The following is a 16,460-nucleotide window of genomic DNA, read 5'->3' on the forward strand; positions in this document are numbered from 1 at the left end:
CTTCTCGGGACCGAGAAAGTGCTGGAGACAAGCCTCGACACCGAGATGCCGGTGTGGACACGGCTCGACGCCGAGACAGCGGCACCGAAACAGATCGACGCCGAGAGGTTTCGGCCCCGAAAAGGAAAAAAGTCACCTCGGAGCCGAAAAAACACGCAGACAAAGTTTCGACGCCGAAACAAACTGCAAGCGACCCAGCTTCAGGCTCTTATACAGAAGAGCACTCGCTAACCTCCCAAATGCAAAAGCATAGGTTTGAGGAAGAGCTACAAGCAACTGATGTGGACCATACGCAAAAGCGTATCTTCATTCAGCAGGGGACAGGAAAAATAAGCACCCTTCCCCCCATTAGGAGAAAGAGAAGGTTGGAGTTCCAGACGGAACAAGCACCACAACCAAAAGTGGTTAAAAGACTTACACCACCACCCTCTCCTCCGCCCGTGATTAACGTTTCACCAGCACAAACTCCATCTCACTCCCCAGCTCACACCACCATGAGCCAGGGTGACCAAGATCAGGACGCATGGGACCTATACGACGCCCCAGTGTCAGATAACAGCTCGGAGGCCTACCCTACAAAGCCATCTCCACCAGAAGACAGCACCGCGTACTCTCAGGTGGTGGCTAGAGCAGCACAATTTCATAACGTAAGCCTCCACTCAGAACAGGTCGAGGATGATTTCTTGTTCAACACACTCTCCTCCACCCACAGCTCCTACCAAAGCCTGCCTATGCTCCCTGGTATGCTCCGGCACGCAAAAGACATATTTAAGGAGCCGGTCAAAAGTAGGGCAATCACACCAAGGGTGGAAAAGAAGTATAAGCCGCCTCCTACGGACCCGGTTTTCATCACTACACAGCTGCCACCAGACTCTGTTGTTGTAGGAGCAGCTAGGAAAAGGGCCAACTCTCACACATCTGGAGATGCACCACCCCCAGATAAAGAAAGCCGCAAGTTCGATGCAGCTGGTAAAAGAGTCGCAGCACAAGCTGCAAACCAGTGGCGCATCGCGAACTCCCAGGCACTACTTGCGCGCTATGACAGAGCCCACTGGGACGAGATGCAACATCTCATTGAACATCTGCCCAAGGACTTCCAAAATAGGGCGAAACAAGTGGTTGAGGAGGGACAGACCATCTCCAACAACCAGATACGTTCCTCCATGGACGCTGCAGATACAGCTGCACGGACAATTAATACATCTGTAACTATCAGACGGCATGCATGGCTCCGAACGTCTGGATTTAAACCAGAGATTCAACAAGCAGTTCTCAATATGCCTTTTAATGAAAAAGAACTGTTCGGTCCAGAAGTGGACACAGCGATTGAGAAACTCAAAAAAGATACGGACACTGCCAAAGCCATGGGCGCACTCTACTCCCCGCAGAGCAGAGGGAATTACAGCACATTCCGTAAAACGCCCTTTCGAGGGGGGTTTCGGGGTCAAAGCACACAAGCCAGCACCTCACAAGCAACACCGTCCACTTACCAGGGACAGTATAGAGGAGGTTTTCGGGGACAATATAGAGGAGGGCAATTCCCTAGAAATAGAGGGAGATTTCAAAGCCCCAAAACCCCTACTACTAAACAATGACTCACATGTCACTCACCACCTCCACACAACACCAGTGGGGGGAAGAATAGGTCATTATTACAAAGCATGGGAGGAAATCACTACAGACACTTGGGTTCTAGCAATTATCCAACATGGTTATTGCATAGAATTTCTACAATTCCCTCCAAACATACCACCAAAAGCACAAAATTTAACACACCATTCCAATCTCCTGGAGATAGAAGTGCAGGCACTATTGCAAAAGAATGCAATCGAATTAGTGCCAAACACACAAATAAACACAGGAGTTTACTCACTGTACTTTCTGATACCAAAGAAGGACAAAACACTGAGACCAATCCTAGACCTCAGAGTAGTGAACACTTTCATCAAATCAGACCACTTCCACATGGTCACACTACAAGAAGTATTGCCATTGCTAAAACTACACGACTACATGGCAACTTTAGACCTCAAGGATGCTTATTTCCATATACCAATACACCCATCGCACAGGAAATACCTAAGGTTTGTATTCAAAGGAATACATTACCAATTCAAGGTACTGCCTTTCGGATTAACAACCGCACCAAGAGTCTTTACCAAATGTCTAGCGGTAGTCGCTGCACACATAAGAAGGCAGCAAATACATGTGTTCCCATATTTGGACGACTGGCTAATCAAGGCCCATTCGTTCATACAGTGCTCAAATCACACAAATCAGATCATACAAACCCTCTTCAAACTCGGGTTCACCGTCAATTTCACAAAATCCAAAATTCTGCCACGCAAGGTACAACAATACCTGGGAGCCATAATAGACACATCAAAGGGAGTAGCCACTCCAAGTCCACAAAGAATTCAAAATTTCAACACCATCATACAACGCATGTATCCAACACAAAAGATACAGGCAAAGATGGTATTACAACTCCTAGGCATGATGTCATCATGCATAGCCATTGTCCCAAACGCAAGACTGCACATGAGGCCCTTACAACAATGCCTAGCATCGCAGTGGTCTCAAGCACAGGGTCACCTTCTAGATCTGGTGTTAATAGACCGCCAAACTTACCTCTCGCTTCTGTGGTGGAACAACATAAATTTAAACAAGGGGCGGCCTTTCCAAGACCCAGTGCCACAATACGTAATAACAGATGCTTCCATGACAGGGTGGGGAGCACACCTCGATCAACACAGCATACAAGGACAATGGAACGTACATCAAACAAAACTGCATATCAATCACCTAGAACTTCTAGCAGTTTTTCAAGCACTAAAAGCTTTCCAACCAATAATAGTTCACAAATACATTCTCGTCAAAACAGACAACATGACAACAATGTATTATCTAAACAAGCAGGGAGGGACGCACTCCACGCAGTTAAGCCTGCTAGCACAAAAAATTTGGCATTGGGCAATTCACAACCAAATTCGCCTAATTGCACAGTTTATACCAGGGATACAAAATCAACTCGCAGACAATCTCTCTCGAGATCACCAACAGGTCCACGAATGGGAAATTCACCCCCAAATTCTGAACACTTATTTCAAACTCTGGGGAACACCTCAGATAGACTTGTTTGCGACAAGGGAGAACGCAAAATGCCAAAACTTCGCATCCAGGTACCCACACAAACAATCCCAAGGCAATGCCCTATGGATGAACTGGTCAGGGATATTTGCTTACGCTTTTCCTCCTCTCCCTCTCCTTCCTTACCTGGTAAACAAACTCAGTCAAAGCAAACTCAAACTCATATTGATAGCACCAACTTGGGCAAGGCAACCCTGGTACACAACGCTGCTAGACCTCTCAGTGGTACCCTGCACCAAATTGCCCAACAGGCCAGATCTGTTGACACAGCACAACCAAAAGATCAGACACCCAGATCCAGCATCGCTGAATCTAGGAATCTGGCTCCTGAAATCCTAGAATTCGGGCACTTACAACTTACCCAAGAATGTATGGAAGTCATAAAACAAGCAAGAAGGCCATCCACCAGGCACTGCTATGCAAGTAAATGGAAGAGGTTTGTTTGCTACTGCCATATTAATCAAATACAACCATTACACACAACTCCAGAACATGTAGTGGGTTACTTGCTTCACTTACAAAAATCTAACCTAGCTTTCTCTTCAATTAAGATTCACCTTGCAGCAATATCTGCATACCTGCAGACTACCTATTCAACTTCCCTATATAGAATACCAGTCATTAAAGCATTCATGGAGGGCCTTAGGAGAATTATACCACCAAGAACACTACCTGTTCCTTCATGGAACCTAAATGTTGTCCTAACTAGACTTATGGGTCCACCTTTTGAACCCATGCACTCCTGCGACATACAGTTCCTAACCTGGAAGGTGGCATTTCTCATCGCCATTACTTCCCTGAGAAGAGTAAGCGAGATTCAGGCGTTTACTATACAGGAACCTTTTATACAACTACACAAAAATAAAGTCGTCCTAAGGACCAATCCTAAATTTTTGCCAAAGGTTATTTCACCGTTCCATCTAAATCAAACAGTGGAACTTCCAGTGTTCTTTCCACAGCCAGATACCGTAGCTGAAAGGGCACTACATACATTAGATGTCAAAAGAGCATTAATGTATTACATTGACAGAACAATGAACATCAGAAAGACTAAACAACTCTTTATTGCATTTCAAAAACCTCATGCAGGAAACCCAATTTCAAAACAAGGTATAGCCAGATGGATAGTTAAATGCATCCAAATCTGCCACCTTAAAGCTAAACGACAGCTGCCCATTACACCAAGGGCACACTCAACCAGAAAGAAAGGTGCTACCATGGCCTTTCTAGGAAACATCCCAATGCAAGAAATATGTAAGGCAGCCACATGGTCTACGCCTCACACATTCACCAAGCACTACTGTGTAGACGTGTTATCCGCACAACAAGCCACAGTAGGTCAAGCTGTATTAAGGACATTATTTCAGACTACTTCCACTCCTACAGGCTGATCCACCGCTTTTGGGGAAATAACTGCTTACTAGTCTATTGCAGAACATGCGTATCTACAGCGACAGATGCCATCGAACTGAAAATGTCACTTACCCAGTGTACATCTGTTCGTGGCATCAGTCGCAGTAGATTCGCATGTGCCCACCCGCCTCCCCGGGAGCCTGTAGCAGTTTGGAAGTTACCTTCAATTATCTATATATGTATCATCTCAACCTTAAATCGGTGCATACTTAGTCACTCCATTGCATGGGCACTATTACTACAATTCAACTCCTACCTCACCCTCTGCGGGGAAAAACAATCGAAGATGGAGTCGACGCCCATGCGCAATGGAGACAAAAGGAGGAGTCACTCGGTCCCGTGACTCGAAAGACTTCTTCGAAGAAAAACAACTTGTAACACTCCGGCCCAACACCAGATGGCGAGCTATTGCAGAACATGCGAATCTACTGCGACTGATGCCATGAACAGATGTACACTGGGTAAGTGACATTTTCATTCTGAGGTACTAAGAGATGCAAGCAAGGTTAACACCTCCCAGGAATGGAATATCTTATACCCCCTGCAATTACTCCTCCAAACTTTACATATCACAGTGTGATAAGAAAGGCAGCAGACATGCTCGACTGATAGCTGCTATCATCTAAAATGAATATGCCACCTGGCAGCTACAACAGGCAAACCCCCTCTACAGACATTATAGAGGGTGAGGAAAAGAAGACAAGGAGCCTTACCCCTTCCTCCTCCTTCGCACTCTTCCAAGCTGCCATAGGGATGCAGCCCTAGTTCCATCTTTCCCGAACACATTGAGTCAGTTGGAGGACAGGTTTCCTCCTTTCCAGAAGTGTGGTGAGCCATTACTTCAGACCTTTGTGTTTTGCAAATTGTGGAAAGGGGGTATGCCTTACCCTTCTCCGCCTCCCATTCGTCCGCAGACAGCACTACCACAAGATTATTTGTGCGTCCTTCAACAAATAGTTCTATCCCTTTGCCAAAAAGACACAGATTTGTTCACAGAGCATGGGCAGGAATACTATTCTTGTTACTTCCTGGTCCCCAAGAAGTATGGCGGCATCATCCGATCCTACACCACAGGGTTTTGGAATGGTACCTCAAAAAAGGAAAAGTTCAAAATTCTTTCTTGCTTCAGTTTTTCTTGCAGTAGAAGCAGAAGACTTAATGGTGCCTGTAGCCCTGCAGGATGCTGACTTCCACATTCCTATGTTGCGTTCAGACTAAAACAATCTACACTTCAAGGTTGCGTCCAAGCAATACCATTTTGCAATCCTTCCATTTGATTTCACTTCTGCTCCTCGATTTTCCACAAAGTGTAATGGCAGTGGTTGCTGCCCATCTCAGGTGGGAGTCTCAGTATTCATCATCAAAGCCAGCTCTCCTGAAATGGTTGCAATCGACAACCCATTTGTTGTTCAGCCTGGGCTTTTCAAACAACAAACTCAAATCTTGTGTTATGCTGTCTCGGCACATCCTTTTCATAGGGTCAGTACTGGACACCACATTGAGTTCAGTACTGGACACCACATTGAGTCGCATTTTCCCCTCTTTAGAAGGTTCAAGACACTCAGGCTACGGTTCAGATGTTTCGGAGTGGAGTTATCTTTTCAGTCTTGACGATTTTACACCTGCTCAGTCTGCTTGTCTTTTGCATTCTGTTGGTAACCTGCGCACGCTAGCACATGAGGTCCTTCCAGTGGTGCTTCTACAGGCAGTCGTTCCTACACCATGGAGATCTCCAAAGCTTTATTGCAATATCCAGTGACATTGCAGTGAATCTATATTGGTAGAGTGTGGACAGCAACCTTATACAATTAAAGCTATTTCACCCTCTCCCTCCTGTGACCAAAGTGATCATGGAAGCCTCCACCCTTGTGTGGGGGCTCCATCGGGAGGACTTGGAAGATCACAAGTCTTCTTTCTCAAAAAACATTTTTTGCATATCAGTCTATTTTAATTACAAGCGCTATGTCTAGGGCTCAAGAACTTCCTCCCTTCCATTTGTAGTCAGTCGGTCCAGATCTTGATAGACAATACAACTTCGATGTGGTACATCAACAGACAAGGGAGCGTAGGGTTGCATTTCCTTTGCTGAGAAGCTCTACGACTCTAGTCCTGGGCTCGGGACAATCAGATCTGCATTGTAACACGTCACCTGGCCATAGTGCTCAACATGTGAGCAGACTACCTCAGCCAGCGTAATCTTGCTTGACCACGAGTGGCAACATCATCTGGAAGTAGTTAATGACATTTTCCATCTGTGGGGGGTCTCCTCTAATCTACCTACTTGCTACTCAGGAGAATGCTCACTGCCTGAAAATGTTGCCCTCCCTTATCCAATGCAAGGAGCATTTCGGGAGGGTGGTCGTGTTGCACTTGAGGTTAAATTTCCACCATATTATGCGATTCCTTCCATTCCCTTGTTTCCTCATGTCTTGCAGAAGATTGGTCTTAACTGGGCCCAAAAATCCTCATTACCCTGGACCAGTCACGAAGGACTTGGTATGTGGACCTCGTTCAACACTCACTGTGCCCTCCCCTCAGTCTATATCACAGCATAGATCTCCTGTTGCATAGGCAGGTTCTTCATCTCATCCTCCTGAACCTACACCTGCTTGCCTGGAGATTGACTGAGGCAACCTGAGCTCCTACTACCTACCCCCGGTAGATGTGTGTTATCTTGTGTTCACAAAGACAATCCACCAAGACAGTCTATTCAAGATAGATGGGGAAGGTTTGTCATATGTTCTAAACAAGATCCTCTTCAGGCCCATCTTTCTGACATCCTAACAATTCTCCTTCACATTGGCACTTCAGGGTTGTGCAGCTGGCTCTGTTAAAGTTATTTATTAGCCTTTCTGTTTGGCTGATCATCGTTCCTTTGTAAGTCACTATTATCAAATTGTTGAAAGGGCTAACTAACAATTTCCCCTTCTCCATTTAATGTGCCACCATGGGACCTCAACTTTGTTCTTAAATGTTCTCTGTACTGTGTTCTCTGTTTGAACAGTTGTACAGCTGTCCCTTAGGGCTTCTGATGTTTAACACTGTTTTATTGATCACACTTACATCTGTCAAATGAGGTAGTGAATTATAAGCCTACCTCTTTATTCCCAGACCAGCTTTGTTGAGAACTAGTACTGCCTTCTTGCCTGGGCTGGTCACCCGTTTCCACCTAGCCCAGTCCATTATCTTTCCAGCCTTCTATTTTCCCCCACATTCAACAAAGGAGGACAAAAGGCTGAAATGTCTTAATCCCAAATGAGCAGTCAGCTTCTATGTGGACAGGACCCATAAATTTAGGCTGGATGACCAGCTCTTCATGGTATATGTTGGAAAGACGAAGGGCAAGGCAGTGCATAAAAGAACGTTGGCACATTGGATAATTCTATGCATCGTTATCTGCCTTGTGCTGGCCCACAAAGTCCCCCCAGAAGGCATTTATGCTTATTCCACTGGAGCAAGAAAACCCACCCCACCCCCAACTGCGCTAGCGAGAGGTGTGCCAGTTGCATACATTTGTAAAGTGGCAGCCTGGTCATCACTCCACACTTTCGTTAAGCATTGTGTGGGCTATAAAAGTGAGGAGTGAAGATCACTTCACTTTCTCAGTGTTTCAAGACTTCTTAGTCTAACCACCCATGCACCCACTTCCTGGTGGGGGTGTGAGGAATCTGAAGGTAGAATTATCCATTAGAAGAAAAAGATACTTACCTTTCATAATGCTCTTGCTAGTGGATACTGTATCTGCAAGCAGATTCCTCAATGACCCACCCACCTTCCTGCTTCATGGCCAGTTATACCACAGATGTACTTCATGTGCCATGGACGTTGGTGTAACCTGATCACCTCAAAACTGCATTAAAAATAAGTGGACTGTAACTGACATCACGGGTTGGGATCGCTTAATGGCTCCAGTGACGTCACAAGATGGAGCCGTTGCCCCCTACGTATTGTTGGAAACGTATTGAAAACTTTCCGGATGCAGACCGGCACCTGGGATATTCAGAAGGTGAGAAATTTGTTGGTAGATACCGTATTCACCATATAGAATGATATTGAAGGCAAATAGCTTTTTTTTATTAGACTTGATGGTTTTAGTCTGTTGTCAATTTGAAGGCATCTGTAGTTAACAATGAACAGTTGTCATTTTGCAGTAATATAAGGTAACTGAAATGTTCATCCTATGTTTTCTTTATGAAATAAACAGGTACAACTTCTAGTAGCAATACAATGGTAGCTCAGCCTGATGGAAATCCTGACAGCAAGCACATGAGAGAGAGTGTGGAAGATAAGTGAGTAGATTTGTCATATTGCTACATGATCATTGTTGATCTGACCTTCTGAATTGCAGCCTGTTTACAAAGATGCGCCAATTCTCACCCACTATTGAGATTGGTTTATTATTTTTCTGCATTCTCTTTAGCAACCTATTCATAAATTAATGTTGTCATTAGACAATCAGCTCTGCGTTTCTCTTTAAATTAACATATTTTGTGTGTATCTGGTATTTCTATAACTTGAACCTACTCTAAGGGCAGTTGTTTGGTGTACATGGTGAAAGACTTTCATAAAGTCAACAAATGATAGGAGTGAAAGCTGTATGGTGTACTTAAATGTATTGTGATATAGTGTTTTTTTGAAGAGAGGAGCCTTCATCTTTTCTTAAATTGAAACTGCATTAAGCTGTCCTGATACAGCAATGTTCTTACCGGTTGTCGGTACATAGCTTGAAAAGGTTTGCTATCTTTTTCTTTTTTTCTTTTTTATACATCTTTGCCTGCAGTCTGACGGTGCCCTGGATGCAGGTGTGCTGAGAACCACCAGAGATGGTGAGCATGCCTCCAAGATAATTGAGGTGTCCTGGTCTTGAAGTCTTTGTAAATGATGCAGCTGGTTTTAAAGATGGTGTGGACTATCAAGTGAAGTCAATGGATGTTCCATCAGTATGGGAGCGACGTGATCACATTTCTTCAGGCCTTGTGTGAGAATTGCTGCATTGTGTAGGAGGCCCCTAAGGGGTACTAGTGTGGCGCCTGGGAGGCTGTGAAGTAGGACATTTCAGATGTAAAAGTATGAGGGCTTGAACAGCAGTTCTAAAGTTGCTTTCCCGAAGAAACAGTGTTTGAGGCATTGAATGTTTGAAACAGAGAAGACTTTCGAGTAGGGTTGTGTATCATCGGCATATTGGTGACTCTTGTTTCTGTTAAATGTTAGTAGAGCACCAGGCAGCTCCATATAAAGGTTGAAGATGACTGGGGACAGTATAGAAACCTGGGGAACTTTGCAGGTGATGGGGATCTATTTTGACTTAGGGGTGCCCATGTGAACAAGCTGGTACCAGTTAAGAACGTAGGAGGACAACCAGTGAATTCCATTCAAGACTTCAGAGTGGGCATTAGGGTACAGTGGTCAACTGTTGAAGGCAGCTTAGAGGTCCAACAATGTCAGGTAGTAAAGGTCATTTTCATCTGTAGTCAAGAGGGCATCAACAATGTCTGAGGTGGTGGTCTCCATACTGCAGCATGGTCTGAAGCCAGAGCGGTAGTCTTGCAGGAGATGGATAGCGTTAATTTCATATTGTTAAATATAGACTGCTCTTTTAGTGGCATTGCCTTTAAATCGTTGATGAGTGTGGCAGTAGTTAGCAAGGTGATTAGGATCTAGTGTAGATTTTTTTTTTTTTTTAGAAGTGGGAATATCTGGCCTGTATTGAGTGTTTCTGACGGTGCCTTCAGTGAGGAAGGCATTGACAATGGTAAGTAGGAGTAAGAGTGCATTCCCAAAGAGCTTTGATGAAGGACAGTGGTAAGACATCATATTCATAAGAAGTGACTTTGGGGTTGAGTATGTAGACTAGATCTAGTAGAGATAGGGCTTTGAAGGCAGACCTTTGTGGCATTCTGCGTGAAGTCCACAGATAAAGCATGCCTGGCGTCATCGATGTGCTGTTAGGTCTTCTAAATGTTTCACTGATGAAGAGATTAATGCATTGCTTGTCTCTATGAAGTGAGGAGTAGGTAAGTCGGACAGGAGTTTGATGCAGCGCTTGATTGTTGAAAAGTGTTCTGCTAATCTTGGTGGCTTGACTGGTGTGATGTGATGCCTGTGTGTTGCATGAAGGGACTTTAGTATCAAGAGTTCCTTCAGGATTCTGAATTTTGGTTCATTTTCCTTCCTGTATGCAGTTAGATTGTTTGTCAACATGGTCTTCAGAGTACCATGGTGCTGAAGGCTTTTCCTTGCACTTGTGAGTTGTTTAGGACATAGATATTCACATAGCTTTCCAAATGAATGTTGACGTTGTTTAGAAAGGTGTTGGTATTGGGTGTGGTGTTGGTAGGGTGCGTACACACATTAGATTGTCTATAGAGAAGTCTTTAAAGGTTCTGAAGATTTGGCCTTCTCTTTTGTGTTGACCTTTGTTTGTTGGTAGGGTGCCAACCAGGAAGATAGGAATGGCAAAGTGGTTGGTCCAGTGGGGTATGGGTGGTTCACATTGGATTATTGGTGTTGTTGAGAAGACAAGGTTGAGGATATGGGCTTTGGAGTGTATTGGTTGTGTGATTTGCCTTACCACGTTGATTGGTGTTTTGTTTTTGTTTTGTTTTTTTGTGCTTATGTTGTCTGAGAGGTTGCAGTCACCCAAGAGGGTGGTGTGGGCATAGTGGAATGGCAAAGTGGTGAGGAGATCTGAGAATTCATATTCTTGGGCTGCCAGTAGATGGGATAATAGGTAGCAGTCTCAGTTGTGGAGAGTGGGAAATGGCTGGTCAGCTGCTCCACGAAGTTGAGTGATAACATGCTTGACAAGGGTGCAGTGTCACGAGGACTTAAGAATGGCAACGAGGCCTCCTCCGTTAAGTACACAGTCTACACAATAGATCCTATAACCTGTGGGATGAAAGAAGTGTAGGATTCGTGAAGATGTGGGTGTGAGCTATGTTTTGGAAACAGGCTCTGTATATACTACATCAAAATGAGGTATAGTGTGCACAGAGTCCATGGGTTCAACAGAGGCTAAAGTAGTTAAGACTAATGCTCTCTTTTGTGTTTGTGTCATCGAGCAGTTAGGCTTATCAGAGGGTAGTGCAAAGCAATTGTTGTAAACACATAGTCAAGAAATGATTCACACACTCAATGACTAACCCCAGACCATTTGTTTTTATATAGCAAAACTATATTTGTTACTTTATTTCTATAACCAACAGATTCTCATTGGAGGTAAGTACAGTTGTAAAAATGTATCAAGCATATGTATCAAATGTACTTTATTTGGGTTTGGATAATAAAACAGTTTACAGTCAAGTAACACTTTTCACTATCAAAAGTTGACAATGCAGTTTCAAGTAAAGTGCTAGGGAAGGAAAAGTGTTAGTGCAGTTTTGGAGTAAGTACTTGACTTACAGTTCCAGTCTCCGGGAGTTAGTATGCCCACTGGTCAAGGTTCAGAAGGACCCCAAACATGCAACACATGGCCGGCCCTGTACAGAGGTCAAAGTTGGTGTTGGATTTAGGATGGGATTCTATGGAGACTAGGGACTCTTGGAAACAGATCTGCTGACAGGTCAGTACCTGGGACTTCGGAGGGCAGACCTTGGGGGGGTTTAAGTGAGCACCAGGGGGGCCACAGGTTAGCACCAAACACACACCCCCAGCGACACAAGGGCAGCCGGGTGCAGGGTGCAAACATAGTGTCGGGCTCCCAGTGCTTTTCAGTAGGGGGACCCCAGGAGGTAACAAAGATGCAAGTTATGTCCAGGGGGTTGGTTCCGGAAAACCAAAGGCTGGACAAGGTGGAGGGCCATCTGCTGAACATTGCTGGACCATCAGTCTGATTCCCTAAGGCCAGGGGGCATTGCGTATCTTTGTCCTGTTCTCTCGTGGTCAGGGTGGTCCTTCAGATTTAGGCTGTAGGCATCTTGGTATTGGCCAGGAGGAGTCCACCCAGGGTGGACACAGGGTCTGAATCGCCTGTGCAACTGCTCTGCAGCGGCGGGCTGCCTGGACCCAGGACGCGGGTGTCAAGTGCTGAGTGGGCAGGATTCGCAGATCCAGGGAGGTTCTGGAGTCCTCCTTGGAGTTTCTTGTGTACAGGGCTTTCCTTGGGAGTTGTTGGTCCTCTGGTGGGCAGGCACTCCTCTGGGTGTTTGTAGAGGTCACAGGTCCTGCAGGATGGTCACCTTTTGGTAGCAGAGGCCTTCAAGCTGCAGACAGCCCGGTAGGACTGGGGCCAAGTCATTTGTTGTCTGGAGTCTTCACTGCCTTTGCCCACTCGCTTTGGGAAGGCGGGGCACATTCCTAACCCTAGTGGTCTCCCGTCCTTGAAACCAAAATGAAAGATTCTGCAATGAGGGGGGTTGACTTCAGCTGTAGACACGTTAGGGGTGGTCCTAGCTGGAGTGGTCACTCCTCCCTGTTTTACCTATTTCTCCCCCCACCCCCCCTGGACTTGCTGCCAAAAGTGGACTTCGTCCCAGTGGATAGGTTTGGGGGGGTAGGGGGGGTGCCCTGGGGCACTGTAACAGGGGGCCTGAGCCTTTGCGGCTCAGTGCCAACTGTTGCAGTTCCTACAAGGGGGAGGTGTGAAGCACCTCCACCCAGAGCATGGCTTCTTTCTGACTCCAGAGAGCACAAAGGCTCTATCCTCATGGTGTCAGAAACCTGTCTTTTAGAGACAGGCTGGCACAGGCTGGTCAGCCTTACACTAATGGGTTGGTTCAAATACAGGGGACATCTCTAAGATGCCTTCTAGGTGCATTGTACAATAAATCCAACACTGGCATCAGTGTGGGTCTATTGTGCTGAGAAGTTTGATACCAAACTTCCCAGCCTTCAGTGAAGCCATCACAGAGCTGTGGAGTTTGTAATGACAAACTGCCAGCCCACGTTCTTAATATGGCGACACTGCACTTACAGTGTCTAAGATGGACTTAGACACTGTAGGGCTATATTGCTTATGTAACCCTCACCTCTGGTATAGTGCACCCTGCCTTAGGGCTGTAACCAACACAGGCAGTGGTTTGTGGGCATGGCGCCCTGAGAGGAATGCCATGTCGATTTTAGCTTTCTCCCCACCAGTTCACACAATCTGCAGTGGCAGTGTGCATGTGCTTGGTGCGGGGTCCCTTAGGGTGGCACAATACAATACATGCTGCAGCCCTTAGGGACCCTACCTCGTCTCAGAGCCCTTGGTACCACTGGTATCTTTTATAAGGTAATTAGCTGTGTGCCAGGGATGTGCCGATTATGGTAACAATGATACAGTTTAGGGAAAGAACACTGGTGCTGGGGCCTGGTTAGCAGGATCCCAGCACACACACAGTCAAGTCAACATCAGATGTCTGGCAAAAAGTGGGGGTCTAACCATGCCAAAAAGAGCACTTTCCTACACTGTGTCTGTGATGAGGAGGGTATCAAGCTTGTGATGGGCGATGTTATGGCTGGTGCATGGAGTACCCGCAGATTGCGTTTTCTTATTAACATGTTTAGAAATTGGCTACTATGTGTGTTCTGCATTGACAGCTTCTCCATGCAGCAAAGGTCAATGTGGATTAGTCTTAATTTTCTGTCTCTGCTTGCCTTTCTTTATTCAGAAAGCATATCCTCTTTGCTTTCTTGTGTGTTTGCTCTTCAACTGGCGGCTGAGGTCATGCTACAGACTAGCCATCTCTAATTTCCCCTACACCCAGAGTTAAGCAGTTCTCATCTTAGGTCCTCTCCGGCAATGGCTACAGAATATTCAACATAATTCATGAGGAACAGGTCGATTTCAGGTTTCAAGCTAACCATTGTGTAAATTATTTTCATTTAAATTAATTTGATGTAGGTTCATATGGATTTGCATATCCAGACTTTCATGTTACACATTTTTCATGCTGACTAGAAAAATAGGATCCTGTACTTCTTGTCAATATTCTTGTGCAGCTGAGCATTGAGGTCAGCGAGAATAAGTTTAATTCTTCTCCAACTTGCACAGCAACCTAGCTTAAAGGTTGTATTCTGTCTTAAAATGTCTTTAAGGAAGGATGAAGACTGGCTGGATGCATTGATGGCACCTAGAGTAATCACCGACTGTGCCAGATTATGACTGGTGCAGGTATACTATCTACACTGTGCTTATCTTACCCCTGTCAGGCTGCATAGGGCAGATCTTCTGGTCAGTCCACAGTGCAACCACTCATTGTCCAACTTCTTCTATATGATCTGGTCATGCCCAGTCATAACATGTTAGTGGAAGGCGATCCTGGCTGAGCATTCCATGGTGCTGGGTCAAACATTGGACCTCTGCCCACCTGTAGTTCTATTGGGATAGGGTGGGGGGTGGAGGTTTTCACAAGTTGACAAGAGTCTGTAATTGTGACTTGCTGTTTTGGCCACAAAACAATAAAAATGTTTATTAAAAAAGAATGTCCTTAAGGATACAGTAAGTTTACAGCTTTTCTAATACAGGGAGTGCAGAATTATTAGGCAAATGAGTATTTTGACCACATCATCCTCTTTATGCATGTTGTCTTACTCCAAGCTGTATAGGCTCGAAAGCCTACTACCAATTAAGCATATTAGGTGATGTGCATCTCTGTAATGAGAAGGGGTGTGGTCTAATGACATCAACACCCTATATCAGGTGTGCATAATTATTAGGCAACTTCCTTTCCTTTGGCAAAATGGGTCAAAAGAAGGACTTGACAGGCTCAGAAAAGTCAAAAATAGTGAGATATCTTGCAGAGGGATGCAGCACTCTTAAAATTGCAAAGCTTCTGAAGCGTGATCATCGAACAATCAAGCGTTTCATTCAAAATAGTCAACAGGGTCGCAAGAAGCGTGTGGAAAAACCAAGGCGCAAAATAACTGCCCATGAACTGAGAAAAGTCAAGCGTGCAGCTGCCACGATGCCACTTGCCACCAGTTTGGCCATATTTCAGAGCTGCAACATCACTGGAGTGCCCAAAAGCACAAGGTGTGCAATACTCAGAGACATGGCCAAGGTAAGAAAGGCTGAAAGACGACCACCACTGAACAAGACACACAAGCTGAAACGTCAAGACTGGGCCAAGAAATATCTCAAGACTGATTTTTCTAAGGTTTTATGGACTGATGAAATGAGAGTGAGTCTTGATGGGCCAGATGGATGGGCCCGTGGCTGGATTGGTAAAGGGCAGAGAGCTCCAGTCCGACTCAGATGCCAGCAAGGTGGAGGTGGAGTACTGGTTTGGGCTGGTATCATCAAAGATGAGCTTGTGGGGCCTTTTCGGGTTGAGGATGGAGTCAAGCTCAACTCCCAGTCCTACTGCCAGTTCCTGGAAGACACCTTCTTCAAGCAGTGGTACAGGAAGAAGTCTGCATCCTTCAAGAAAAACATGATTTTCATGCAGGACAATGCTCCATCACACGCGTCCAAGTACTCCACAGCGTGGCTGGCAAGAAAGGGTATAAAAGAAGGAAATCTAATGACATGACCTCCTTGTTCACCTGATCTGAACCCCATTGAGAACCTGTAGTCCATCATCAAATGTGAGATTTACAAGGAGGGAAAACAGTACACCTCTCTGAACAGTGTCTGGGAGGCTGTGGTTGCTGCTGCACGCAATGTTGATGGTGAACAGATCAAAACACTGACAGAATCCATGGATGGCAGGCTTTTGAGTGTCCTTGCAAAGAAAGGTGGCTATATTGGTCACTGATTTGTTTTTGTTTTGTTTTTGAATGTCAGAAATGTATATTTGTGAATGTTGAGATGTTATATTGGTTTCACTGGTAATAATAAATAATTGAAATGGGTATATATTTGTTTTTTGTTAAGTTGCCTAATAATTATGCACAGTAATAGTCACCTGCACACACAGATATCCCCCTAACATAGCTAAAACTAAAAACAAACTAAAAACTACTTCCAAAAATAT

General features: G+C 45.1%; 1 protein-coding gene across 12 annotated transcripts in view; it reads left to right on the forward strand.

Moving 5' to 3' along the window:
• Nucleotides 1-16,460, forward strand: part of FRYL (FRY like transcription coactivator) — a 1,894,812-nt gene that overhangs the window by 1,056,643 nt on the left and 821,709 nt on the right. For all 12 annotated transcript variants that reach the window (XM_069201557.1, XM_069201569.1, XM_069201550.1 and 9 more), the window contains one exon: nt 8,768-8,852. In XM_069201557.1, coding sequence (XP_069057658.1) covers nt 8,768-8,852 — 85 coding nt within the window. The remainder of the gene's footprint in view (nt 1-8,767; nt 8,853-16,460) is intronic.

Source organism: Pleurodeles waltl, chromosome 1_2 (assembly GCF_031143425.1).
Source record: "Pleurodeles waltl isolate 20211129_DDA chromosome 1_2, aPleWal1.hap1.20221129, whole genome shotgun sequence".
Lineage (NCBI taxonomy): Eukaryota > Metazoa > Chordata > Amphibia > Caudata > Salamandridae > Pleurodeles > Pleurodeles waltl.